Raw genomic sequence first — 26116 nt, 5'->3', positions numbered from 1 at the left:
AGTGAATGTTACAAAAGACATGCAACTACTCATCAGTCCAAAGGCCCGAGGACTTTGGGCGATGAGCATGTTGAGCGAGATTGTGAGCAAAAATATTGTTACATCTGCTAAGTAAAGCCTAGCTTGATCAGACGTATTTAGATAGTATAAGCTTGCAGTTGGAAATAACATGTATATCTTAGTCGGCTGCAGCAGCTTGACAGTTAATCCAATTAACAGTGGTTTGACTATCACTGAAAAGCCATGCAGCTGTGTGTGTTCGGGGAAAGCTTAGAGAACTCCTCCAAGACATCGAGGCAGCACATAGCTAGCATTTAGAATTAATTCGGACTACAACCGAAGTCAGCATTCAACTATGGCTGTCAAAAAAGCTCATCAGCTTCTGACGGTTGTGAGCGCAGCTCGTTGACTCGATATATAATATGTTAGATAATATTTTATATATACCAAAATAAAAGTATAAATAACATATTGAATAGTTAGTTTAAAGAACTCTTATTAACCTAGCCGATTAGGGTTCAAATCCTCTCTTATACCATGAAATTGGATGTTGAATTAGTCTAATATAACACTTATATTTTGGGTTGAGCTACTAGCCCATGAGCAGTCAAGCCAAGCTTGAGTTGGAGTTGATCCGAGCCGAGCTGAATTTTTCCAACTCGAATTGAGCTTGAGCAGAATTGAGTTTTTCCACCTCTCGAGTAGAGCCGAACTGAGCCCAGCTCGCTCAAGCTCGGCTCCTTTGCAGCCCTACATTTAACCTCCTACCTCTACAACATGCACTTTTCACCTCTATGAACCCTAAAATACAAAGCAAATAGGTTCAAAATTTTGACTTGCTTATCAAAATGCCTGATCGTTGTCTAATCCACCGATTGTTTTATAGAGATCATATTTTTATGATAATAATGACCATCTCAAGTATGTTAAAACCTTCTAAATGCACGTACATTCCATTTAATTATCCATTTGATTTATTTTTGTCGTTAACAAGATATCACATGATCAATTCGATGTATTCTAAGGGCAATTTTATTCTTATTTTAGAGTAACAGTTTAATCATTTTGGTCAAGACTGCACTGCACGATTATTTAACAAATTCAAAGAGTCTAGGTATAATTTATTAGCCCAATCTGATAACTGTAATTTATTGATTCTTTCATCGAGAATAATTAATAGTGTCATTCTTTTTTGTTATCTCATATATATATATATATATAGTACTTTATAAACTCAACAGTGAATTAAAAATAATTTCAATGAATATGTCTAATCCCTGAGGAAACCTAGGATTCAGCAACCAAATACACTTTTGTGTTTGGCATTGTGGCTATGGTGGTTGCTTAGTATATGGATGTATACTTTGTTTCACATGTCAAAAACGTGTATATATTAACTGAAGTATACAATTAATGATTAATTTTGGCGCTCTCGTTCAATTCTCTTGCTAATTAGCAAGTCAGGAGACGCTCATTTTCAGTTACAGTCCTAAATGCGTGAGATCTTTAGGTGAAAAGAAGTTATTCGCAACTATTTTCCTCAGAAAAGATACCGTCTTAAATGCAAAAAGGCTTCGATTCAAACAAGTGCCAACCTAGCATTATCCATATATACATGTAGATATATGTATGTATATATGTACATGGTAATGTCTACAAAGAGACGTTAACAGTTTCCATGAAAGACCTTATTAGATCTTCTCCAATCAACTAAGTTAAAACGATTATAACATCACCTCTTTCTTAAATAGTACTGCAATTGAGAAAATGACGAGGTTAATATTTTGGTTAGACATTAATTAGCAATGAAAGCTAGCACATTACTCGTATATATATGTATTCATTTAACTTGTTCTCTAGTTATATTGGGCACGTGAAATTTGTCATTATACTCTCCATTTATTACGAGACATACAGTAGACTAGATATTTTGACACGTGAACCTCTTTTGTATTTTTGGAAGCTCCCATCTAGTGATTGGCATCCAATGCATCGCATTTTGACCCATGTTTCCACCAAGGCATGGCAAAGTAATATGACACCGATTAACTTCTTCTGCCTACATCTTTCAGCATAGAATAGTTACTTCGTCTATAAAAAGCCATGTACAACTCTGTGAATACTTTGATATCCTGGATCTTTAATTTGTTCAACCACCAACCATCATACATATTATACAGAATATAGGAGTAGCCAGCCATGAGGTTGGCCACCTCTCTCTTCTTTGCTCTCTTTATCTATGTTCTACTACTTGTGATCACTGTGGAAGGTCAGATCGACGTCGACAAGAAGGTTCCGGCGATCTACGTGTTCGGCGACTCCACGGCCGATGTCGGAAACAATAAAAATCTTCCAGCCATTAACAATCCTGCCGATTTCCTTCCTTACGGTATCGACTATCCGACAAAGAAGCCCACCGGAAGGTTTAGCAACGGATATAATGTTATCGACTATTTGGGTATGCCTTCTTTAATTTGCACTTAAGAGCTATTTGGATGATGAGAAGGAAAAAATCAGGAGAGAGAATAATTAAATTCTCTTATTTACTTTTAGCATTTACTCCAAAGACTTACTGATATAGATTAATGGTCAATTCTATATTTTCTTTTATTGCATGCATAAAAGATATTTTTGACAGGCGAGTGCTAGAAGTGTACTTCACTTGATAGGTATATTAAAAGCTAACCAACTTCGATAGATCATAGTATATATTACATTGTGTCTTGGACTAAGATACTCGATAATAATATTCCTTATGAACCAAATATTGTACAAGATAGAATCTTAGCATCCATGAATGCCATTCTTTAACCTTAATTATCAGACTCAAACTGCGTACTTAATTAATTAATTTGCAGCTAAGCATATGGGCTTCATGGAGAGCCCACCTCCCTATCTTCCTCCCAGAAATAAGACATGGGAAACAGGAGTCAGCTTTGCTTCTGCAGGTTCTGGTATTCTTAATTCCACTGTAAGTAGATCTCCTCTCTCTCTCTCTCTCTCTCTCATTCTTCTCTAATTAACTAGCTCTACTTGACAAAACGATTAATTATAATCTTAGGGACCCGGAACACTCAGCATGGCAAAGCAGATAGAATATTTTGCCAAAGTCAGACAAGACATTGTAAATAAGTTTGGTCAAGAACAAGCCACTCTCTTGTTCTCCAAATCCATCTTCCTAATCAGCTCGGGGGGCAACGACTTCTTCGCACTCTTCTCATCAAACATAAACTTGAAATTCTACTACGATTTCATCTCCAACTACGATAAGCATATCAAGGTAATTAACAAAGAAGTTTATAGAGGAGACTAATGGCGAATAACTAATTAAATTATCTTTTCTTTTCTTCTGTGTTTGTGTGTGTGTGTGTGTGTGTGTGTGGGTGTGCAGGAGTTATACAACTTAGGAGCAAGAAAGTTTGCGATAATTGACGTGCCACCAGTCGGATGCATCCCGGGTGCTAGATATGTTAATCTGAAGAATTTGACTCATACCGATGGATGCCTCAAAATATTGAATAGTTTGGTCGGACTTGTAAATTCCGGGGTTAGATCTCTCTTGAAAGATCTCAAGAGCTCAGAACTGCGAGGCATGGAGTACTCAATTGGAAGCTCCTACGACCTGGTCCTAGATATAGTAGACCACCCCCATCACTACGGTAAGTTTATTAGCTCAAAATGCAATCTAGACGAGTGAATAGATTAACCCTGAAACAACAACGATACATTACTACTGCTATAAAATAAGCTCGTTTTGTATCTTTATTACGTACCATCGTCTTATTCTTTTTTATTTTTTTTCCATTCTTTGACATAATTCCCTTTTATGTTGGTGTGATTTGGTTTGGTTCAGGGTTTAAAGCGGTGAAGAAGGCATGCTGTGGAAGTGGAAGGTTAAACGTAGAAATGGGTTGCGATGAGACAAGTCCCTACTGTTCGGATCGTGACAACTTCCTCTTCTGGGACGCAGTGCACCCCACCATGAAGACTGCTCAGGTGGCTGCGACTGCCTTCTTCAGCAACTCCCTCCAATTTGCTACTCCAATTAGTTTCAAGACGTTGGTCGACATAGGCAATTAATTAATTAATTCATTCAGCTACGGACTAATGACTGCTCGATTAGTTAATAAGCTATTCTCGTCACTATATAAACGAAGCATCTTGTACTCCGTTGCTATGTACTAGTATCTCAAGAATTCCATTTTGCTTCTCTTATCTATCACTCTTTTTTTTAAAAAAAAAAAAATTACGTGATTGCGTGCACCTGAAATAACTCTCTCGATTTGAGCAGAGACATTGGATGTGCCTAGTATGTATGCATTAGACAATTTTGATCACTTTCAAAAGTGAATAAAAAAGAGTAGTTCTGAGCAAATATAATTTGAATGTCTGAATACATACAATTGATGCCAACTAAGCTCCAGATTTATTTATTAGTATAGGGTGGGATTAATTTGAGTTACAAATAAATAAAACATATGGTGTCATATACATACATACATACTCGAGATCTAAAGAGATGGTTGGATGTTACTCCACGATTATTTATTACTTCTTATTTGTCTGGCTGCAATCCATCTACGCTACGCTACGTTGCTTAATTCCTGATCCCTAAGCATGGAGAAATCTGACTCTTTAAACCAAAGTCGGAAATTAAATATGAATTTAAGACCAACCTACTCCACAGTAATAAACTATATTAATCTATTTGGGAGCGTTACGATGCACGATTAATCCCCTCATCAACCTCGTCCAAGTTAACAATTGAAATTTAATTTAAAAGAATTACGTATTCAAGCCACGTCTTTCTGATAGATGGAATATAGCTAAGAACTGAGGAAGTATGCAAGTATGTCAAGAAAGAAACAATTTTTAGATAGGAGTATTTTCTCGAAATATTTTCTTATACTTAATAAGAAAATAAACGACCAGCTCGGGGACCCAAATTAAATGCAAACCTATCTCCCCATTACTTTCCACACATGTTCCAAAGTGACAACCTGATTCAGTTCTATGGTTCCGAGGAGGATGAAGAAATCTTCCCCATATCTAATTTTTCATTCCTCCCTTTTGGATACCACTATATTAGTATATTTTTATATTAGCTAACTATATTAGTATATCTTTATGATAGCTAACCAAAAAATATTTTCATAGAAACCTATTACACTGAGACATGATGAAATATAATATTTTTTTAAATTCGATCCGAGTTTAATATCTCGTGAACTAGTGAGTGATAACAATGTATAATATTTTAGCCTGGCCTGATTGATTCATGAATCGGGCTATAAACAAATAATTAACTAGCACTTTGAAAAGTTTGACCTGCCCGATAATCACCTCTGTCCTTGTAAACCGGCCTGAGCTCAACTTGAGCCTAAACAAAATCTAATTAGAAGAGGAACTATAAGGATTAAAGATGCATAATAGGTGAAAAGTTTAGAGATTTTTTTTCTTTTCAAATTTGCATTCAGGTTCATATGACTTATTCCACCCAGTATGGATCCACATTCATTATTGTAAATTTCTGCTTATATTTATTGAATGTCAATAATTATCTAGGTACAATCCGATATTTATAAATATCGACGCAATTAAAATACTATATAGCATTTCATACGAAATTAATGGCATTTATAAAATATCATTTCTATCCACCCGTTATAAACTCACATCTATCATTTTTAATTTTTACTAATATTTATAAATGCCAGTAATTATGTGGGAGCATAATCATATCTTTCAACATTTACGTTAACTAAAAAATTGTGTCATTTCATCCTAAATTACTGACATTTTTACTCCATTACTCGATAAGAAATACCAGTGAAATATTATATTAGTATATTTTTTTAATGTCAGAATAATAAATGTCTCTATCAGTCAAAATTTTTAAAAAAATTTCATAGAGAAAGATAGATAAACACCACAACTGGGAGGAAGTTATAACACGTACGTACCCAAGAAGTCGATACCATGCATTGTATCCATTGCTAAACCTCCCCGTCGGCCTCGACTCCGGGAAGTCGACGCCATCATGAGGGAAGTTGTTGCCGACGTCGGTGATGGAGTCGTCGAACAGCGTAGATCGCCGGAATTTTGGGCAATCTTGGCTCACCAGCTACCGTACATCACAAGTAGAGTAGATATGAGAGCAGAGAGGAGAGAGGAGAGAGGAGATGGCCAACCACATAGGCTATAGCTATAGCTGTTGCTATATATTAATTTTTTGGTTTCTTCAAACTGGTATAGTGGTTGGTTGTAAGTGTTTATAATAAAGCATATATGATACCAATATAACTATTTATTATAGAGCTGTATACATGAGGAAACTTCCGTTAGTTTGATCGGTTTCTAATTGGCTACGTATGAAAGAAAGCCATGCAAATGTGTCTACCAGGGTTGGTGGGATGGAAGAGATTGCTTAGTCTTTTTAAATATTGGAATTTGACTATGACTCAGTAGTTGTGAAAGTACGTTGACATTTCCAACGCCCAGACATATATTCAAACTCAATAAATCTTAAAGTTCAAATTGAATAATCAATGTCTTTTAGCACGCATGCACCCTCGTATTATTACACTGGAGAAGCAGACGATCACTTATTTCCTCACCAAATTAAAGAATAGCAATACATTATTGACTTCCCTAAAGTTAACGACAATTAAACGTCTCAATAAACGAACAGATAATTAATAGCCTCCTTCCACTAATTGCCTGAAGTTAATTGGGGCAGCAAACTGGGGAGAGCCATTGTAGAAGGCAAACCCAACCAATTTGGAGGTGGCTTGGGTGGGATGCACTGCGTCCCAGAAGACGAATCGATTGCGATTCGAGCAGTACGTAGAATTCGGAGTGCAACCAGACTCGGCATTGAACTTGCCACCTCCACAGCATGCATTCTTCACCTCTGCCAACCCTATAAGAGTAATACAAATAAAAGATAAAGGATAAACTTTGATAAAGTGTGAAGTTGTACCTTGATAACGAAAGTATTTGACGAGTTTTAAATTTTATATATAGCTTACCTACGGCATTTGGGTTGGCAACTAAACTTAAGATCAGCTCGTAGGAACTTCCGATTGAGTACTTGAGCCCTTGGAGCTCTGAGCTAAGCTTGCCGAAGAGAGCTGCGATGGCATCGTTTACACCCTTGGACACTGCATTCATGGCATCGATGCATTCTCCAGTCGGACTCGAACGTCTCGAAACCGGCAAGCATCCGATGGGTGGCACGTTACTTATCGCAAACTTTCTCGCTCCCATGTTGTACAAATTCTGCCAAGATTAAAGAAAGAATTATGGAATCATACACTAGCTAGTAGTAAGAAGTACTATACTTGATCACTGTGAACTAAGGCAATTAAGAAGTAAGAAGGGAGGAGTGGATTACTTTGACATGGTTCTCGTATTTAGAGACGAGAGTGTTCACGAATAGTTGAATGCCAGTGGTGTTTAGTGTTTGGTTCTGCGAGAAGAGTGCGAAGACATCGTTGCCGCCGGAGCTGATGAGGAAGATGGATTTGGAGAATAAGAACGAAGCTTTAGCTGAATCCAATCGAGTTAAGATCTCTGATCTGAGTGTCGCAAAATACTCTATCTGCTTTGTCATGATGATTGTAGTAGTCCCCTGTTGAGATTTTTTTTTTTTTTTTTGGTTGTTGACAAATAATTAACCATAGTTAGTTTGTTATTAGTTAATATTAAAAAAGAGAGAGGGGATAGATGCTTACAGTGGAGTCAAGAATACCAGAACCTCCAGAAGCGAAGCTCACACCTCTGAGACCTTTGAGGATTTGGTGGCTGGTCTTATTTGTGAGAGAAAGATATGGTGGTGGGCTCCTCCTGAAGCCCATATGAATAGCTGCAGAGATGATAGAAATCAGTGGTTAGATTGTGTCCCAATTGGAAAGAAGGCATATATATGATTGGTACTCTGTGCGTGATCATCTCAGATATGCATCGTATCATCTAATTATTGTGATCGATCGCACTCACTCTAATTATATATCCCTCATAATTAGCTCTGCACATGATTCATAACGAATTTCATAATGCTTGATTGAGCATTGAGTACTTCTAATATATATATATATATCGAGATTAGGTGGATTATGTTATACTTTAACCAAGTGAATCGATCTTCGCAACTCTCTCTCTCTCTCTCTCTATATATATATATATGGTTGGTTGGAAGACGTGATTCTTTAGCTGACCTACTCCATCTTCTACGCTACGATGTTTCCTCCCTCTAGCTAAGTGGAGAAATCTGACTCTTTAATCCAAAGTCGTAAAATATTAATTTAAGAGCACCAACGTAGTACGCAATAATAAAACTATAGTAATCTATCTGGGAGTGTTACCATACACGATTAATAACCTCGTCCAAGATAATAATTGGAAGCAAATTTAAAAGAATCACGTCTTAATCCACTTTCCTTTTATTTACCTTTCCTTTATTCTCAATATAACTTATTTTCCTGATAGGTGGAATATAGCTAATTAAGAACGGATATCAATAAAGAGGATATTTCTAGATAGTCATCAAACATTCCATGCTTGCCTAGGTAAATAGGAAACAGTTGCTAATATAACTACAAAATCATTCAATATGGATGGATAACTCCACACTTATCGACAAATAACAAAGAATATGGAGTACCCTATCCAAGAAATATGATGGATAAAGACGAGAACTAAGACAAAGATTATAGCGCGTACGTACCCAAGAAGTCGATACCATTGTAGCCATTGCTAAACCTCCCCGTCGGCCTTGACTCCGGGAAGTCGATGCCGTAGTGAGGGAAGTTGGCCTTGGCGTTTTTCCCCGGCAGGTAATTGTTATTGCCGACGTCGGCCGTGGAGTCGCCGAACACGTAGATCGCCGGAACTTTGGGCACTCTCGGCTCACCAGCCACAGAGATCACAAGGAGAATAGAGACGAAGGCAAAGAGGAGAGAGGAGGTGACCAACCTCATGGCTATTGCTATCTTTGGGGATTTCTAACTCTATTCCTTTTGCTAGAAATATAGTTAGAGAAAGTGCAGTGGTTGGTTGCAAGAAAAGATTAAAGCAATCTAACTACATATATAGACTTGTACATAGAGAAAAATTACAGATAACACCATATATTAGCCCATATTACAAATAACTCCTTTCTTTTTATTATTTATAAATAGAGCTTTTCTTTTGAGAAAATAAGTAAAAAATACTACGCCACGCCCTATCCATAATCCATCCTTCGATAGATAACTATAATTTAACTTAAGTACCACTAAAACCACTTGTTTAATCTCAAAGGAGTGAGATAAGAATAATTTAGAAATTATAAAAATATTATTCGAAATTAGATTTAACTCAGACTCAATGTGCTACTCTGCAATTTCGTAGCAACAAGAGGTTTTATTTATAATTTTATGCTTGCATTAGTTGACTGGCTCTAAATGGCATATATATATTAGTGTGAAAGAAAGGCGTGCACGAGTTGGACTATGGAATCTGACTCGGTTGTAGATAATACGATAATGGAGACATATGACCACCCACTTCGGAAAGACCTTCAAAAGAACGCGTAAGCATATGTGACCAAAAAAATATATATTGAGAAATAAAAAGACCTAAATAGCTTCTATTTTTTTTATTTTTTTTTTGTTGAGAAAATAAATAGATCTATCTATTCAATCCAAATTTAAGAGATGTCTGATGAGGATAATAAAAAATATTTTATTTTGTTGGTACTTATTAAATTAAACTTATCTCAGGGTTTTTGTTTTAGTCAGTAAATATTATTTTTTTTTTTCAAATATGGGTCTTACTTACATATATATTTATAAGAGAAGACTTTATTTATAATATTATCTTGTCGATAAAGAAAGACTCGCCAAAAGAGGTTGGTAGGAGAGACCGCATGGGTCCTTTTTTTTTCTTTTTAATATAGTGGAATCTGACTCGGTTGTAGATGGTGCAATAATGGAGATCTATAAGGAGCCACTTGATTACACCTTCCAAAGAACAAGTCAGTATATGTGGCCAAATAACATATTGACATTAGATTTGATCTGATAAATACGCTGTTCTTTCCCACGGTTCTAGTTAAAGACCACATCAAACTCTAACTACTCTTGGATTTATCCAACTATCTCACTAGATAATTAGCCAGTAAGTAAGGGGATTAACAAATCTTCCACAGTTAGAGATTCTGTTACGGTGGTAATTAAAAGTTACAGGGGCTAGCTGCTATATATCGATCGAAACTTGTCAACAAGAATTTTGGACCGTTGCAAGGGCACGTGGCATGGAGCAAAACTACGCATCGTAGATTACAAACTGCCAGCTTAGATGTTTGTGGACGAATGCGTAGATTCTTTTAATGAAGTGATAATGACACGTTGGTAAAAAAGATTGCCACCTGGCCCCACCGCATTCGATGATGTGGGAAGACGTGGTTGGACAAAGTCACCGGAGCACGTGAGTTCTAATAAAGCTAAAATTATATGTTGGGTTTTGCCACCCAAAGTCGAAGATAGGCTAGGCTAGGCTGTGTAATAACGTCCGTAGTTGTCACACGTGGTGAAATATTAGTTCTTTATTTTATTGTAAGAATAACGTGGTAGCAACTTTATGGCCTGGTAGTTTGACAGTGTCACGGAGATTTTTGACCATCTAGGTTTTAAATTTTATTAATCGAAAGTAAACATACACCAAACTTGGTATACCAAAAAAGCATACATTATAAAAGATTTTTTTTATTATTATTATTTATCAACATACCTCTATTTTTAATATCACATCAAATATAACTATGAACTAAGCGTATAAATTATTCCATAAGTGAAAGAGTTAGATAAGATATGAGAACCAATGAAAGAGAAGGGCAGTACCATTATAATTATCAATCATAATCTAAACGCACAGATATGATAATCAAGAGAAAAGGACAATATCCTTACAGTAATCAATTAGAACAAGTTACTACAGTGAAAGAATTGTATCCATTAGCCGTTCTCTGTCTCTATTCTGTTCACCCTTTTCCTCCCAGGTTTCTCACATTCTTAATAAAAAGATGTACACTTTCATACAAGACAAGTAGGACGGATATAGCATCTAATTGACCCCACGTAGTATCACAATATTCTTTTGGCGTCTAACCGACTTTCGTTGCCTTCCACAAACCTCCGAAAAATAATTCTGGTTGGGCCCAAAAACTGGGAACATATAGAGCTGGCTTTTCGCATATCATCATGGAGAATGTCAGTAATTCGTCTTCATCTGTAACAGTACAGCTCCCATAGCCTTCTCAAGCTTCCTTCCTAGTTATCCTGTCGATAGTGGAAATTGCAATCAAGGAATGCCACCCGAGATATCAAAAGAACAACTTGCTTAAGGTAACAAGCATCTGTCAAACCTGAAGCAGTAGATTCCAAGAGCATTTGTAATTTCGTGGATGACTGATGTGGCAAAATGCAGGTAGAGACCCACTGTCAAATAAATGAAATATGTCAGATGGAGCAGCTGGAGAGAATGGGGGAGGTGGCTCAGATTGTGTGGACTGATGGAGGGAGGAAGCTACTTGTTGGTAAATAGGGATGTATAGACCCTTTCTTTATGAAGGGAAATCAACAAGGTACGGCATTCAAGGAATAGTTACAATTTCAGTCCAAAAGTCGAGATTGTACAAGAGAACAGAAGAAATCTTGAAAATGGAACAATCTACAAAACATGAATTTCTCATCATTTTGATGCATGTATGATATATGTTATACTTTTGTACACACTACTGTTGGCATTTGGCTACAATCTACCATACAATATGTAAAAGATAATGATTTGCATATGTAATGAATGAAAGAATATAATGGGTCATGTTGCTATCAATTTAGGTGCTTATAATTTTATTAAATCTGAAGGTTGAATTAAGATGGAGTACGGACAGAACAGCTGTAGTATAAAATCATGAAATATGTGGATGTGATACTTATTGCTTGTGAAATTTCACCAAAACTCTTAATCATAGATTTGGTGCAGATTTACTAGGACGTCTTTACATAATTAAAGGGCCCCAACTAAATTAACTATGCATTACTCAGATGTAAAGGAGGAGTCAGACAATGCCTCTGCCTATCAACCATGCAATATGAGGTCATAATTCTACATCTATTTTTCATGACACTATAACTATCAGGAATAATATTTCTAAGAGACTAATCCGTAGCTCAGTCAGTATTCCAAAGGAATTTCCTGTAACAAAGACAAATTTATTCATAAATGAAAGCTGTGATAACGGAGAGGTAAGATGATTTGCCGTACCTGTGTATAAGCAGAACAACAGAAGGACTAATTGCTCATCAACTAAAGGAGCGCTGCAACCAGCCAACCAAGAAAGGCAAAAGATAATACATGGAAAGTACAGTAACCAGAAGAATTTATAGCATACAGAAAAATACCCATCATTTAGTTCAGCAGTTAGAGCATTTGCAACTGCAAAAGGAAGATAAGCTAGCGACTGATGCACAAAGGTGGAAAGGAATATTTAAGTATCACTCTGATTAAATCAGCATGTTCCGAGACAATGTTTAACTGAATCAAAAGGATCAGGCAGTAAAAAACAAAGATTCGCAAGGATAGGTACCATGCACATTCCAGTTTTTAAACCCTTGGGCTCATCACACAGGTGGGCCAGAATCATCCTGCCCTGTTCATGACATTGATATTATTCCTCAGCATACATCACAAAATGCGAGCCCAATTTGCAATGAGTATGCAGATCAAAACCCTTGCATATAATGAGCCACAGTTAACTAAACAGTCAGCAGGGAATATCTCCAAGGATTATCGCAGTCTAGACCAAAGTAAGCAAGAAGGATTTAGAACCCAAGACTAACCCACTATGCTATCAGCACTTCTTGTTTCTTAGTATTATCTTATCCAGCAACTCTGCCTCCACTAATAACCCACAATGCTAATGATTATAATATAGAGCAAAATGCAAGTGTCTTACCACTAGAAAGCCAAATGCAAAACCAGTTCCAACTATAAGCAAATGGGGGTGATTGCGCATAATATCAGAGGGAGACAAATATGACCTGCACCAAGATTCACAATTTCCACAAACAAAATATAGTACACATTCTAGTCTATAAAAAATGAAACCAAGAAGTGTTAATTATTATGTGCAAACCAGACAAGAACACCAGCCAAGAGCACGGCAAAAGGGAAGATCTGGCAGAAAAGGAAAAGGCATAGGTAAGAAAAGATAAGTAAAGGTGTTGCATATAGAACTTACCATAGCTAAAGCAGACATCATGCTTCCATTTCTTGCTTGCACAACCTTCTGAACATTGTAAATGCTGCAGGAGTCATTCACTAAAATTTAAAAGCCATAATCATAGACAGCATTTCATTTCACATATAATAGGATTCTATCGTTCATTCTTGAGTGGTTCCACTATAAACTTGTCACTCTAAAATAGGGACATAAGTTCTGCTTCTAACCTCTTTTATACAAATAAATAATAACCAGAAAATAATGGTTGACTGTACAACTTGATTAATGTCCAGAAACTGTTGGAAATTATGAACACCAAAGGTGTCTCTTTTGTTTACGTAGTTCGGCCAGTACACAAAATAAGGCTTCACCAATAATATAACGGGGAACTATGGAGTATGGATATGGATATGGAATACGGTGATACGAATATAGAGATGCGACAAATTCTAAAAAGTAGGATACAGATATGGCATGCATATGTAAATACAAAAATAAATAACATCTTTTCAATCTGTTATCAGCCAATATAATATATAGTAAAAAATAATAACATATCAGAAATGATAAGATAAAAGGAAAGAAAGTTACAAATTTAGTATCTACATGTCTAAAACTTTAAAATGATAATATAATAGAAACTGATATGAAACTTAAAATATTAATGAAACATTGAAACCTAATTTAACTATTAATCTACAATTAGTTTAGAACTTAAAATAACTTTCGGACTGTATGTTTAATTCATTATCAAATAAACAAACCCTCAAATATCATGAAGGATTGGATAATCGTATATACATATAAAGTATATATTTTGTATCATCTATTAGTAGAAAAAAGGATAGGAAGATCAAGAAATGAATCGGAGCCGTATCCGGAGATTATCGAAAAATTAGAATTATTTTTTTAATTCGGATACTCCTCCAGCCGTATCCGATATGTATCATGCTGTATCAATACCATGCCGGGGTCCAATACATATCGGATATCAGTATGGAGGGGTAAACGAAGTATCCGTGCTTCATAGATAGGGAAGATCATTTCGTCAAAACGGAGTATCTTAAAGCGAGAGTAGATGTGTCACTTCATAAGGAACAAAATAACCTCACATACAAACTATTAAAATCATAATTAGAATAAACATTATTGGTTAAAATAATAAAGGAATATATACTAGGAATTTGTGATAAGAAACTAACTTGGCTCCGATAGTTGGGATTACACCGCAAGTAATCAGTAGAAAGACAACAGCGTCATATACAGGGGTTCCTGATACAACAATAAAGAGTAAAAAGTTTAAGTAAAGCAAGATCACTATCAATTATGTTATTACTCTGTGTGCAAAATTGAGGGCGAAACAGAACAATCTGGAAGGTCAAACTGCTATTTAAGAAAGAGAAGTTTCATATACATACCAACTGTAACAATGCAAAACGTTATCATGTTACAGATTTAACTCTAATCAACATAACACAGAATCTCAAGACTAGTTTACTGGGACTGGGATGGATATTCTATTAGAAGTTGATAGATATCAACTGAAATTCCCCCATCTGTTCATTTATGTACTTATTACTCAGAGAAGGAAGACAAGAAGCTGAATAAAATCTCAACAAAAGTTGAAAATTAAGCCCATCACTGAGGCAAAAATTTAAGAGACATTGATGAGAATACATTTACTATATTAACTCTTAAAAGAATTACTCGAAACAGATTTATATTGAAGTCCATCTGTGGAGTAGGGAAACACATACAAATATCTCAAATTATAATTTCCCAAACATTATGTAAATTTTGACGTGATTTACAATCCTATTCTAAATCATGATATAATGTTATATCGACCCATCATCCACTTTTCCACGAATCAGATTCTGTCAACTTCAAGATGTGTCTTCCACTTGAATTTTGGAGCTTCAAGAGAACATCAGATGACCTGACGGATTTCATGGCAAGCACAGCTAGTCTGATTTTCATTTGGTCGAGATTTTTGGCACTATCTTGTAGAAGATTGAATTAAGGTTGACAAAGGGTCACTAAAATGTGCAAACTCTTCCAGGAACCTTCTCAAGTATAAGCTGCCTTTATTCTAGTCTAGCCAAACCCTTATTGTTGAGAAACTCTGTATGGATGGTGTTAGAAATTTAAGGCTGAAACAAATAAGAGAGGCTATAAAAGATCAAGATTAGAATAATTCAAGTATTCTATATTTTCAATAGTAAAGCTAAACAACAAATTACTATTTTAGCAACTAATAAAAGAAAAACATAATATGTTAGTTCTGTATATGTTAGGATCGTGAATGTGAATCACATGCCCATAACAAAACCATTACAGAAAACAATATATTTCCTGTCCTACTTGGCCCAGATACTTACCATCTTGGTTGTGAACAGGAAATGCATATTTATAAATAAGATTTTCGATGAGCACAGATATAGCACAAACCAAGTTTTCGACATATAAAAATCCTACATGGCCCAGCTACTTACCAGCTTGGTTTTGAAGAGAAAATGCATATTTATAAACAAGATTTTTGATGAGCACAGATATAGAACAAACCAAGTTTTCCACATATGAAAATATAGAATCAGCGGCACAGACAAAGTTCAAAAGAATCTGTCCTGACTCATGAGCCAATGCAAAATGCTGCTTCACCCTTATTACAAACAACTATTACAACATGAAAGATCTTCTATGGAACAGTTAGGCAATTAATCATGAGTATCATGAATGTTCAGTGGTCCAACATACCAGGAACAAAAGGCACCCAACTTAAGAAGGGTATTGATATTCGAAAATCTTGTGTCCACCATTCCGCTCCTAAAGAAAAAAAAAGATAAATAGTAAATCTAGAAGGCATAAGTAGGCGACACATTTCAACAAAGAAACTGTCTGCCATGTACCAAAATAAGCATATCAATTTTCTGGTCATGTTATGAAAGAGGATGTAAAGCAACATACCCGTCAGGAATGTCAAAAAATGGCATACATAGATCAGCATGAGGCCTTCTGTGGGTCCATTAACTATTGGAAGAATAAGTGTATTTGTGAAGAAGCTGGATAACACAAGAAATGTCAGTCAAAATGACTAGAACTCTCAACAACAGAACCCGCTTAAGATGAAACCAGAAAGCACATAATCGTGAATAGATGAGCTATAGGGGTTAGCAAAGCAGCCATCCTAAATAAAATAAAGCATACTATCTATAAAGTATCACTTAAGCCTTAAGGGCCCAACCTTAAGGGCCCAATAATGCACCTCGCATTAACCATTGTATCCCTACATGCATCTTTAGACATGGATATTATTATGTCTGCTCAAGTAAGATTGATAAGACCTTACCAGGTAATTGAAGTTCTTGACATCTTGAAAAGCACCTAGGCTAGAATCATAACCATGTAATTCTAAATTTGTAATAATGCATTGATAATGGATTTCCATCTCATTAGTTCTCAATCTTCCGATATCCTGCATGTCAATCACTTCACCAATATCTCTAGAGAAGAGTTTCAAGTTGTGGTAGTTTTTGACCTTCCTCTATTCCTAGTGTCCATTCAAAGTATTGATGGAGATCTTCTATGCCTATTCTTGGTTTTCTTTTTCTTATTTTAAGCACTATGGATATAGGTACATAGAAATAGAAATAGTTAGATTTCTGAAATAGAAATTTCATGGTTTGCTATAAAAGAGGATCTGGGTTCCACCACAGAAAAGGTTGTAGAAAACTTTCATGGCATTCGGCATGTGAACTGCTTGCCACCAACAACTGATTTAAACAATCACATAAACTAATATTGCATTAGATTTTCTTCTTTTATCTCGATAGCGTAATAAATGTTCAATCATTTAGTACTTTCCAGGATCTTTTGCCAAAGCTAAAAGTCAGGCAACAAAAAGGTATGTTACATGGAATTAATAACATTAACAAAAGGTGAAGATAAGCACCATTTGATGGCTAGATCGATTTTTCACATGCATGGTTGACATTATGTGCATTGAAAGTTAAACCTTGAAAGAAATCTTGTCAAAAGCTCAAGACATTGCAATAGTACCATTTTGGTACAAAGGTATGAACTATGAGCATCTATTCTACCCTGAATGGAAGTCGTTAACTCTAGCATCAAATGGGACCTAACATGAATATGTCACCCTCTAGCATGTGTTGTGACAAGATTCATTGTGAGATTAGTGCATTTAAATTATCATGCACATGCTTTAGGTTTGTACAGTTGTACACACTATTATATTTGAAAAGGATATGCGGATGTGCTCAGCATAAGTAAGACTAAAAGTGGTAAAAGTAAGACAGAAACTAAGAAGATGATATAGAGTTAAAAATAGCAAAATATATAGCCTCTAAATACATTATTTTTCAAAGAATATTTTTGGAAGTGGAACTGACAAAGGTAAAACTAAAAAGCATTTGAGCATGACAATTTTTATTACTAGTTCCACTGAAAAGCCCTTTTAGTCCACAACAACGCATATGATTACCAAAGAACTTACTGTTCCCATGTTGCACAATAAAACGGGATAGCTGCAAGTACCCAAAACCAGAATGTAGCTCTGCCGCACATTGCAGTGCTTCCAAAAGCCAAGGTTTCAAACTGATAAAAAGGAAAAGAAACAAGCTCATCAAATAAACCAAAAACCTGCAATATGTAAGCAGAAGCAAGGGCGAGATAGATGGACATACAGCACATGCAAGCGCATCGCATCCTGCTCATCGATAAGAAGTTCAATTTCAAACAGATTAACCATGGGCTTCCTTGTACGAAATTAACCAAAGAAAATCCAAAAGCATTACCATGATCAAAAAGTTCTCCTAAAGGGCTTGATGAGTTAGTACGCCTAGCTTGTTTACCATCAACAGCATCAAAAGTCTGGCAAACAGATGATTGAAAAATGTAATATCAACAAATTTAATCATGTACCTTCAAAAGAATGAAGCTGATACAGTCTTTAACGAGTTTCAAACTGGCCAGTTTCACTTCTTTACTCTTTGCAAGGGAAATGATTTAAAATCATTATCAGCAGACATTGAGAGCATGGGCAATTGTCTATTCTCAGTTATTAATGTGCACGACTAACCAATTGCAGTCAAACATTCAGTTTGAAAGTGGACAAATCCCAAAGAATGCCCTTCAGAATATGTATGTATGTACATACATATATATATATATATTTGTAATAACTGAAAAAAAAATGAAGAGGGCACATGTGCACTGCACATGCACCCCCCTCTGTTCTCCCTCACCGATGCGCGACCGGGTGGCCATAGGTTATTCGGCCGAATCCAAATCAAAAGCAAAATTCAATCTCTCTCTATAAATAAAACCCTAATTTCACCTTCTTCCCTATCTGCAACCTCTCTCTCTCTCTCCTTCTTGCTCCTCTAATCATCTTCTTCTTCTTTTATTTATCGCCGGAACCACTTATGGGAGCGGACCACCGAAGCACCATCATAGCATTGCTAGAGTAATAGAAGTCCACCGCTCCTCTCTCCAGTTAGTTCTCTTCTACCCCTCAAATTTAATTAAGGTTTAATAGATAGATTATAAATACCTAAATTGGTGTCGCGGCTTCTTTGACGAAATACTCCGATCAATGGCTTCAGGTCGTTATAGCTCTGTACCGGAAGCTTCGCATCATTGGTTTTGAGCTATAGGTGCCTTCTTTTGGAGCCCGCATGGCTCGAATCACCATCGACTTTGGGGTCCTTTCTAACACCGGTCACCACGATCGATCTATTCTTTCCTCGTTCAAGTCGTTGAGGCCCTAAGAGAGATGTCGGTGCGACCGACGAACTGCCGGCGACAGAGATCGCCGGTGATCTTCCCTCACCATCGCCAATGGACTCATCGAGGATGGTGAGTAAGGGGTATAAACAAGTCTAGCTCTAATCAAGCTTGAATTAAAATTAATTTCAAGCCTAGATTTGTGATAAAGCTTGAATTGAATCATTTCAATTCGAGCCTTTTTGAACTCGAGCTGAGCTCGAGCTTAAATGAGCTTCTTAATTAGCAATTTCAAACCTTATCAATTCAAGCCATTTTCGAGCCTAAGCAAGCTTGAATTGATTTAGGCTTGAATTAAGATTTAAATCAAGCTTGAAATAAAGCATAATTCAACTATAAAGAGAGAGAAGCTAAGCTATTAGATCAAAAGATCTAATGGTTCATATTACTCATGTTAAATATATATATCGATCCTTATCAAGTTGACTTGATAGAGTTGGTTCGAGATCAAGCTTGGCTCAAATTTAATTTCGAGCCCAAATTTCAACATCAAGCTCGCTCGGCAAAATAAGCCGAGCTTAATCGAGCCTTATCAAGCCGGCTCGATTGTTTTGACAGCCCTAATGGTGAGCTTAGGTTTAATTAGACATGATTATCAGGCGGGCCGGGCCGAGCTAGAATAATCTAGCTCGTTATTGCCCGTCGGCCCAGGAGAGATCGGGCTAGCCGGGCCGAGCCAACCCGACCCACCAATCACTCGGCCCAACCCACCTTTTAGCTATTTTTAGAAAAAAAATTTACCATTAGTTTATTTTTTTTAAAATATTTCTGTTCCTCCATTTAAAAAAAATTAATATATTAAAAAATTTTAAACATGTGCTTAAAAAAATGTAAAACGGTATAGTACCAAAATTTCCATTGGTTTTGTACCATAGCAGAATGGTGAGCTACTGTAGTAGAATGGGCGGACTACTGTAGCAAAACGGGCGGGCATAGTTGCGGGCCAAATGAGCAGTCTTTCGGGCCGGGCCGGGCGGGCAAAGGGTTGGCCTATGCCGTCCATGGATAGTTCGAGCTTGCGCTGGGTCGGGCGAGCAAAGGGTTGGCCTGTGCGGCCCATGGATAGTTCGGGCTTGCGCCGGGCCTGGCTTAGCCCAGTCCAAACCGGGCCAGGTCGGGCCGGGCACGGGCGGGCTGGGCCTTTGATCAGGTCTAAGTTTAACCGACCTCACCCCTTTCTTTTATTTGTGGGTTTGGGCTTGAATTTCAAATATAACTCGACCAGAATTATTAGTTCAAGGGCTAACCCGCAGCCTAGTCTATGAAGAATTGTGGGTTGGGTCTTAAGCCCAAACCACTCTCTGGGGTTTTGGTGGGCTGCGAGCTAATCACAGCCTAGCCCATGAATTTTGGGTTTTGGGCCTTGGACCCATTCCATGAATTAGCTTGAACGGACTACAAGCCAATTGTAGCCTAGCCCAAGCCTTGGGTTTGAAGTAATCCAATTTAATAATTAATTAGTTTCAATTTCAAAAATCATGATATTGGTTAAATTAAAATATGTTATTATTAAAGGTTGTGATTTGCTAAAACGCATGGACTAGAAGTTTTAGTTTTTTCACCTATATTTATGTGAGTGAATTCACTCACATATTTATTCACTTGTACTTTGTGCTTTATATTTAGATCATGTATATTTTTGGTTACAAAATTAATTATTATACTTCTGTGTGCAAAATATGACTCATTGTATTGCTATACCTCGTGTAATTAGCAATGTTAATATCTTAATAATCATGAGTATTCGTGAAAAAATATAATTGATATTTGATATGACTTAGAAAACAGTCTCTTCATAAATTGCTTGCGACTTTCCTTGGTGACTTAAGTCTACCCAAAAGTCCAGAGGAGTCTTATTTTAGATCACTGCAGTGACTTTTTTATGTGACTCTACGGGATTAGGGAACAGTCCCAAATTAGATCGACAGGCTTTCTGAGGTGACTCTAATATCTATCAACAGTTAGTAGAATAGATAGAGTGTGTTAATCACAAAGTAACACATCTTGGTGACCCTAACCGGATCAGCAATGATGAAAAAAAACTCGTGCCATCTTGAGGTGACTTTTAGTTGATATGGATCCATAGAATATTGACCCAATAGATATATGATATTATTAATATTGAGAGAAATTCAGCATATTGACACGTAACATGTTATAAGTTATGATTTAGGTTATTATTACGTGTATTGTTATTATTATTGTCATTATAAACATGCTTAGTGAAATTTTCATTTTATATCCCTGGACTTGGATTTATTTAAAGTTATAAAGTTTAAATCAAGGTTCAAAAAATTGGGATCGAGATCGGGATCGGCCATTCAAAAAAATGATATGTATCGGTTGTATCGGTCACTTGGATCGTATCGGACTTTTTAATTACATAAATTCTAAATATTATTTAAAAATGCAGAAAAATTCCAAAAATTTAGAAAAAAATTTACCAAAAATAAGAAAATAAAAAATAAAAAAACTATGGTGCAATAAAAATTAAAATTAAAAAAGATTAGAAAGAGCATGAGTGGAAGAAAATCAAACAAAAGAAAGAAAAACTATGATGCAGTGAAGAAGAAGAAGAAGAAAAAGAAGAAGAAGAAGAAAAGAGAAGAAAAAGGGAGAGAGTGGAAGAAATGAAAAAAAACTGAGAGAGAAATAAAAATATTAATTAAAAAATTATATACCGGAGTTCGTCAGAGTTCGCCGGAGTTCATCGGAGTTCACCGGAGCTAGATCTCTCCGTAAGAGAAACAATGATTATATGTAAGGAGAAAAAAAAGAAAGAAAGAGTAAAAGAAAGAAAAAAAGTAAAAGAGAGTGAAAAGAAAGAGTGAAAAAGAGAAAGAGAGAAAGAGTTCGGATCAAGCCTGGATTGGGATCGGCCGATTCGGCGATCCATGGTTTAAATTTATTTAGCTTTTGAGTAGATTTCACTCACTAAGTTGTAGTTGTTAATATTTCAGGTACTGGTCAACATGACGAGTGAGCGAGATGTGCCGGGACTCCACCTCTACTTAGGATCTAACCTTTTTAACTTTTAGTTCTACTGGTCTGTATGTTTTAAACTATCTGTTAATTTAATTTGATTAGTAATATAATAGTAGTGAAATTGGTTATTTTTATTATTATTGGTTTACATTTATTATAGTCAAATATTCATACAAATTATTGTCAATGTGGGCTTAGAAAATTCATTGGGCTCCATGTATCTCAAGTGTATTGAGGTATATGTCTGGTCACAATGACCATTAAAAGAAGAAAGGGATTTGAAGTTATGCAACAAAGGACTCATAATTTGCATGCAATCAAAAGCTAAAGTGCACCATGGACAACACGGCCTAGAAATTTTGTATGACTTACTGTTATCTTGTCTTGATTTATGGAGGGTTGAACTGCCTTATCATGCACCAAGGAATTCAACAACTTAATACATAGATCTCAACGAGAAGCTACATTGTGTCAAGTTGTCCCAAAGATGGTAGATCCTTGCAAATGACTAGTAAATAAACAGGATCTTTATGTGAAAATAATCATAAAAGAAATATTTCATTTTAGAAAAGTCAGTTAAATCCTTAAATCAGGCACTACTTGGACAACAGAATTTATTTACCAGACTGGAATTCTATGCACACTATAGATGCCTCAGTATCAAGAGAACTATAAGCACATCAAGTAAGATTACCTCTTGATAGTTTACAATACAAGTTTTCCTTTCCTTGGGTGTCATTTGACATGATATCATTTACATATTGAACATTCAACTTTTGAAATTGATTATTACCCAATTAGGAAATTACAGAAACTCCCAAGTCCCGATTGTTAGGAGTAGCACATTTATATAGTATAAGCCTAGTCCAATGCAAAAAAGATGCAACACCACAGATTAAAATGTACATAACTACATATCTTGAAGTTCATCTCCAAACTTGACAAACCTGATACAAGAAGAGAAGCAATCCATGAGCAAGGTGGACCCACCTTGGGGGTGCTGTATCAAGGTGAGGTGAATATACCTGTTGAGGAAACTGTATGTTAGAGCAAAGAGAATTTGTTAATTTGAAAATGAGATGTAATCTAAGAGAGTTCCAATACTACAGAGGTAAACTGTATGCATGAATATTTGAAAGATTCAAATAAGAATAAGAGTTGCAAATTGTTTACTTGGTAATGATAGAAATATGCATCAATGATAAATTATGAATATCTAAAGAAAGTAAAAAATCTCTTCCTTTGAATGAACCTTAATATTAAGCATGTGAACTACAAAATATCCTGAAGCGCATATTATTATGAGCTTTTAACGTACTGAATTCTCCAAACATAAAAATTGGACACATATTAGTTAACAAAATCACGGAAAGGAAAAATGGATGTGTCCAACAACACAATATAGAGTTATCTTCTGCCGGAAATACTTACATAACCAAGAACTGCTGATATGACTAGAAACATAAAACCTGTAAGTGTAATCTGGAAAACATAAGATCAGCATCACTACCTCTTAACTGAAATGATGAAAATTGAAAGATGGTTCCCTGAAACAAAGAATTTCTTACCATGTTTGGTCTGGAAGTCAATCCCAATATGCAAACATTTCAAGAGAGAAAAAGGAAAATTAGTCTTCAAGATATCATATAAAGAAAAAATGTATTGTTTTAAATCCATTAAAATTTCAATCTTTCACGAATGGGTAAATTTTATAAACTAAATTGTATTTAACTATTTATCCAACAGCCAAATCTGTCACCCTGTAGGATAGTCCATTCTTATTTCCCTCCTGCTCATTCAATTTTCTTACAAATAAGATCAAAATTTGTCTCAATGCTAAATGTATATGTGTTTACTAGCTTAATGACATGTTGGGCTACATCATATGGTCCCACGCATTAGAAAGGGTGCCAAGTTATTGATTGATGCCAAAAGCAAATGAAAGTTATATGGCATGATTAGATGAACAAATCCTGTTGACCAAAAAGAAAGGTACCAACATTCAATCAAGACAGAGAATGAGAGAAGTGTTAGTACAGTACAAGATTCTAAATTGAAAATGGCTGGAAAGGAGGAGTAGGAATATTTCTGGAAAGGGACTCAGGGAGCTTGAGGTTACCCTTAAGAAATACAAAAATTAGAGAAATATAGAGGTTTAAATCTAAATGTTTCATTACGAGTAATTCTTCATCAAACAATTCAAACAAAATGTACTTTCCAATTTAAAATCATAGAACTCTATCAAACATTGACCCATAATATGCATATCGCATTAATGAGGTCCATAGCTTTTCATAGCTTTTCCAGCCATTTGGATATAGAAGGAATGTAATTATGAACATGAACCTGATTCTTCCCATGAAATCCATGTATAATGATTTAAGGTTTTTAAGTTCACAGTTGAGTGGGAGCCTCCAGAAAATCTGTACCAAAATTTTCTCTTAAACTTTGTGTAGCGACAAACTAACACTGGATAAGAAAATTATCTCCACAATCTAAACTACATTGTTGAATTTAATAAGTGAAATCCATATCCTGATGTTAACCTACTTACCTACAACACTTACTTGACACTACATCATTTAACTCCAAATTGCAACATTACAAAATTTATTGTTTCCTCTTTGAGAACTGCCTGAAGGACATATGTTTGTCCAATGAACAGCATTATTTTGCCTTTCTGCTTTATTCAAGCAAGGAATTATATAAATGGCTCTTATTTGTAAGTCAAGGTTTGTTCCATATGTCAGTAAATTTTCACTCTAGTGTTTCCAACGCGTTGGGCCTTCACCTCAGAATTCTACGAAAACAGAGTTCAGCTCTTTGTTTCTCTAGCTCTAATTCTTTAGTACTGTTACAATTTAAAAAAAAATTAAAATTATCGTTCTCTAACAGCTTAAGCTCAGCATTTAATGGTATTAGAGCAAAGTTCCTAGGTTCAGATCCTATCAAGCACATCTGTTGTTCAAAAAATTAAATCTCCACCTGTTTAATTCAAGTCCACCTTCTTGGACCCATCAAAATGTCTCAAATCTAAAAATAAAGGAGAGTGATAGAATATAAAAATATAGAAACCACCGTTCTCCATCAGTTTAAGCAGTTGGTGATATTTTGCTACTTTCTTCTTCAGTTATCCATTTTAAAACCTCAAATGAAACTATTGGTAGTAGATCTCACATTATTCCAGTTGGAATTACTAAAACCACTACCACTCACTACAATGCAACCAATGAAGCAATAAACCAGCAAAAGAACTACATTAAACAACAAATGCGGATCAACAAAAAGAACTCACGGCATCCAAAGAGGAAAAAGGTTGACGAATTGACTCCAAAATGGCTGCAAGATGTACTTGGCCACCAGTGAGTGGTCCACTCCACTGTACTTGTACCTGTGCAGCGTCGCGACGCCGTGGTGCCCAATGTATCCCATCTGCTACGATTTCCAATTAGAACCAAACCAAATCTATGATCTCCACAACAACAGCAGCAGCAGCAGCTGCAGCAACAGAGATCGCGAAGCGTAAAACGTTAACAGAACCAAATCGAGAGGAAAGAGTAGATCGATTAGAGAAAGCATGCATATAAAGAGCTAATCTGGAAGAGTAGCTGAGATGAGACCTTCGAGATTTGGGCGGAGATCGACGCGAGTAGGGAAGAGGACGGCGAGTTTTCTCTCCGACGCCAAACCGCGGACGCGAGAGAGAGAGAGGGGGGGGGGACGATCACGACTGGACGAAGGACTGAAGTCAGGCACAGGAATCGATTATATCTACGGCAATGCTTGGTATTATATATCCAACATATATTCCTCTAAAATATTGGTCGAGTATTAAATAACCAACTTTAGAAAGTTGGCAGGTAACCTTCACTCTAACTAATTCCCGGCGATTATAATTATTTATTTATTATTATCTTGGCTCGATGGCTCTTTATTATGATTTATAGGTTCCAAGAAGCAACTCGATGACATGACAGTTTGGAGTGTAATGATTTGAAATCTAAATCGAGAAATTTAATATGTGTTACAAAATATAACAATTAGTGAATGCTTGCAAGT

At 36.0% G+C, this 26116-nt stretch overlaps 3 protein-coding genes across 6 annotated transcripts; 1 reads left to right on the top strand and 2 right to left on the bottom strand.

The window, feature by feature from the left end:
• Positions 1-2032: 2032 nt before the first annotated feature.
• On the top strand, positions 2033-4375 carry LOC140781200 (GDSL esterase/lipase At2g04570-like). The gene is made up of 5 exons (XM_073127074.1): positions 2033-2458; positions 2859-2971; positions 3062-3280; positions 3392-3659; positions 3854-4375. The coding sequence occupies exons 1-5, from the start codon at positions 2200-2202 to the stop codon at positions 4078-4080; spliced, it is 1086 nt and encodes a 361-aa protein (XP_072983175.1). The 5' UTR covers positions 2033-2199; the 3' UTR covers positions 4081-4375.
• A 2093-nt stretch (positions 4376-6468) lies between these two features.
• On the bottom strand, positions 6469-9425 carry LOC140781412 (GDSL esterase/lipase At5g55050-like). Its single transcript, XM_073127364.1, has 5 exons — positions 8729-9425; positions 7737-7867; positions 7397-7633; positions 7032-7281; positions 6469-6922 (listed from the first exon to the last, which is right to left on the bottom strand). Exons 1-5 carry the CDS (start codon positions 8979-8981, stop codon positions 6696-6698), a joined length of 1098 nt encoding a protein of 365 aa, XP_072983465.1. The 5' UTR covers positions 8982-9425; the 3' UTR covers positions 6469-6695.
• A 1495-nt stretch (positions 9426-10920) lies between these two features.
• Positions 10921-25823, bottom strand: LOC140799914 (choline/ethanolaminephosphotransferase 1-like). Of its 4 annotated transcripts, XM_073154471.1 has the most exons (19): positions 25678-25823; positions 25353-25555; positions 23626-23635; positions 23489-23539; positions 23005-23082; positions 18082-18157; positions 17971-17993; positions 17781-17881; positions 16235-16329; positions 16025-16093; positions 14470-14539; positions 13286-13349; positions 13181-13221; positions 13001-13085; positions 12632-12694; positions 12447-12505; positions 12310-12362; positions 11408-11480; positions 10921-11321 (listed from the first exon to the last, which is right to left on the bottom strand). In XM_073154471.1, the coding sequence occupies exons 2-19, from the start codon at positions 25487-25489 to the stop codon at positions 11300-11302; spliced, it is 1170 nt and encodes a 389-aa protein (XP_073010572.1). In that variant the 5' UTR covers positions 25490-25555; positions 25678-25823; the 3' UTR covers positions 10921-11299. The 4 variants fall into 4 exon arrangements, 3 of the variants coding, with proteins under 3 accessions (XP_073010572.1, XP_073010561.1, XP_073010570.1); XR_012111116.1 differs by lacking the exon at positions 12447-12505; XM_073154460.1 differs by having other exon boundaries at positions 12310-12505.
• Between the last annotated feature and the right edge of the window lie 293 nt (positions 25824-26116).

Source organism: Typha latifolia, chromosome 1 (genome assembly GCF_019914945.1).
Source record: "Typha latifolia isolate L0001 chromosome 1, TyphaL0001v2, whole genome shotgun sequence".
Taxonomy (NCBI): domain Eukaryota; kingdom Viridiplantae; phylum Streptophyta; class Magnoliopsida; order Poales; family Typhaceae; genus Typha; species Typha latifolia.
The sequence above is the reverse complement of the archived record's forward strand: the minus strand, read 5'-3'. Positions and strand labels throughout refer to the sequence as shown.

What these genes read in the sequence shown, in the direction of transcription:
- LOC140781200 (XM_073127074.1), top strand. Translation starts at nt 2,200, where the DNA reads ATGAGGTTGGCCACCTCTCTCTTCTTTGCTCTCTTTATCTATGTTCTA. An exon ending in CTGGTATTCTTAATTCCACT is followed by an intron (nt 2,972 to 3,061) that starts GTAAGTAGATCT and finishes TTATAATCTTAG; the next exon opens with GGACCCGGAACACTCAGCAT. An exon ending in AGACCACCCCCATCACTACG is followed by an intron (nt 3,660 to 3,853) that starts GTAAGTTTATTA and finishes GGTTTGGTTCAG; the next exon opens with GGTTTAAAGCGGTGAAGAAG.
- LOC140781412 (XM_073127364.1), bottom strand. Translation starts at nt 8,981, where the DNA reads ATGAGGTTGGTCACCTCCTCTCTCCTCTTTGCCTTCGTCTCTATTCTC. An exon ending in AATACGAGAACCATGTCAAA is followed by an intron (nt 7,282 to 7,396) that starts GTAATCCACTCC and finishes TAATCTTGGCAG; the next exon opens with AATTTGTACAACATGGGAGC. An exon ending in TGCCAACCCAAATGCCGTAG is followed by an intron (nt 6,923 to 7,031) that starts GTAAGCTATATA and finishes TTACTCTTATAG; the next exon opens with GGTTGGCAGAGGTGAAGAAT.
- LOC140799914 (XM_073154460.1), bottom strand. Translation starts at nt 25,489, where the DNA reads ATGGGATACATTGGGCACCACGGCGTCGCGACGCTGCACAGGTACAAG. An exon ending in TTGGGTGCCTTTTGTTCCTG is followed by an intron (nt 14,540 to 16,024) that starts GTATGTTGGACC and finishes TTGTTGTATCAG; the next exon opens with GAACCCCTGTATATGACGCT. An exon ending in TTGGCTGGTGTTCTTGTCTG is followed by an intron (nt 13,086 to 13,180) that starts GTTTGCACATAA and finishes ATCTTGGTGCAG; the next exon opens with GTCATATTTGTCTCCCTCTG.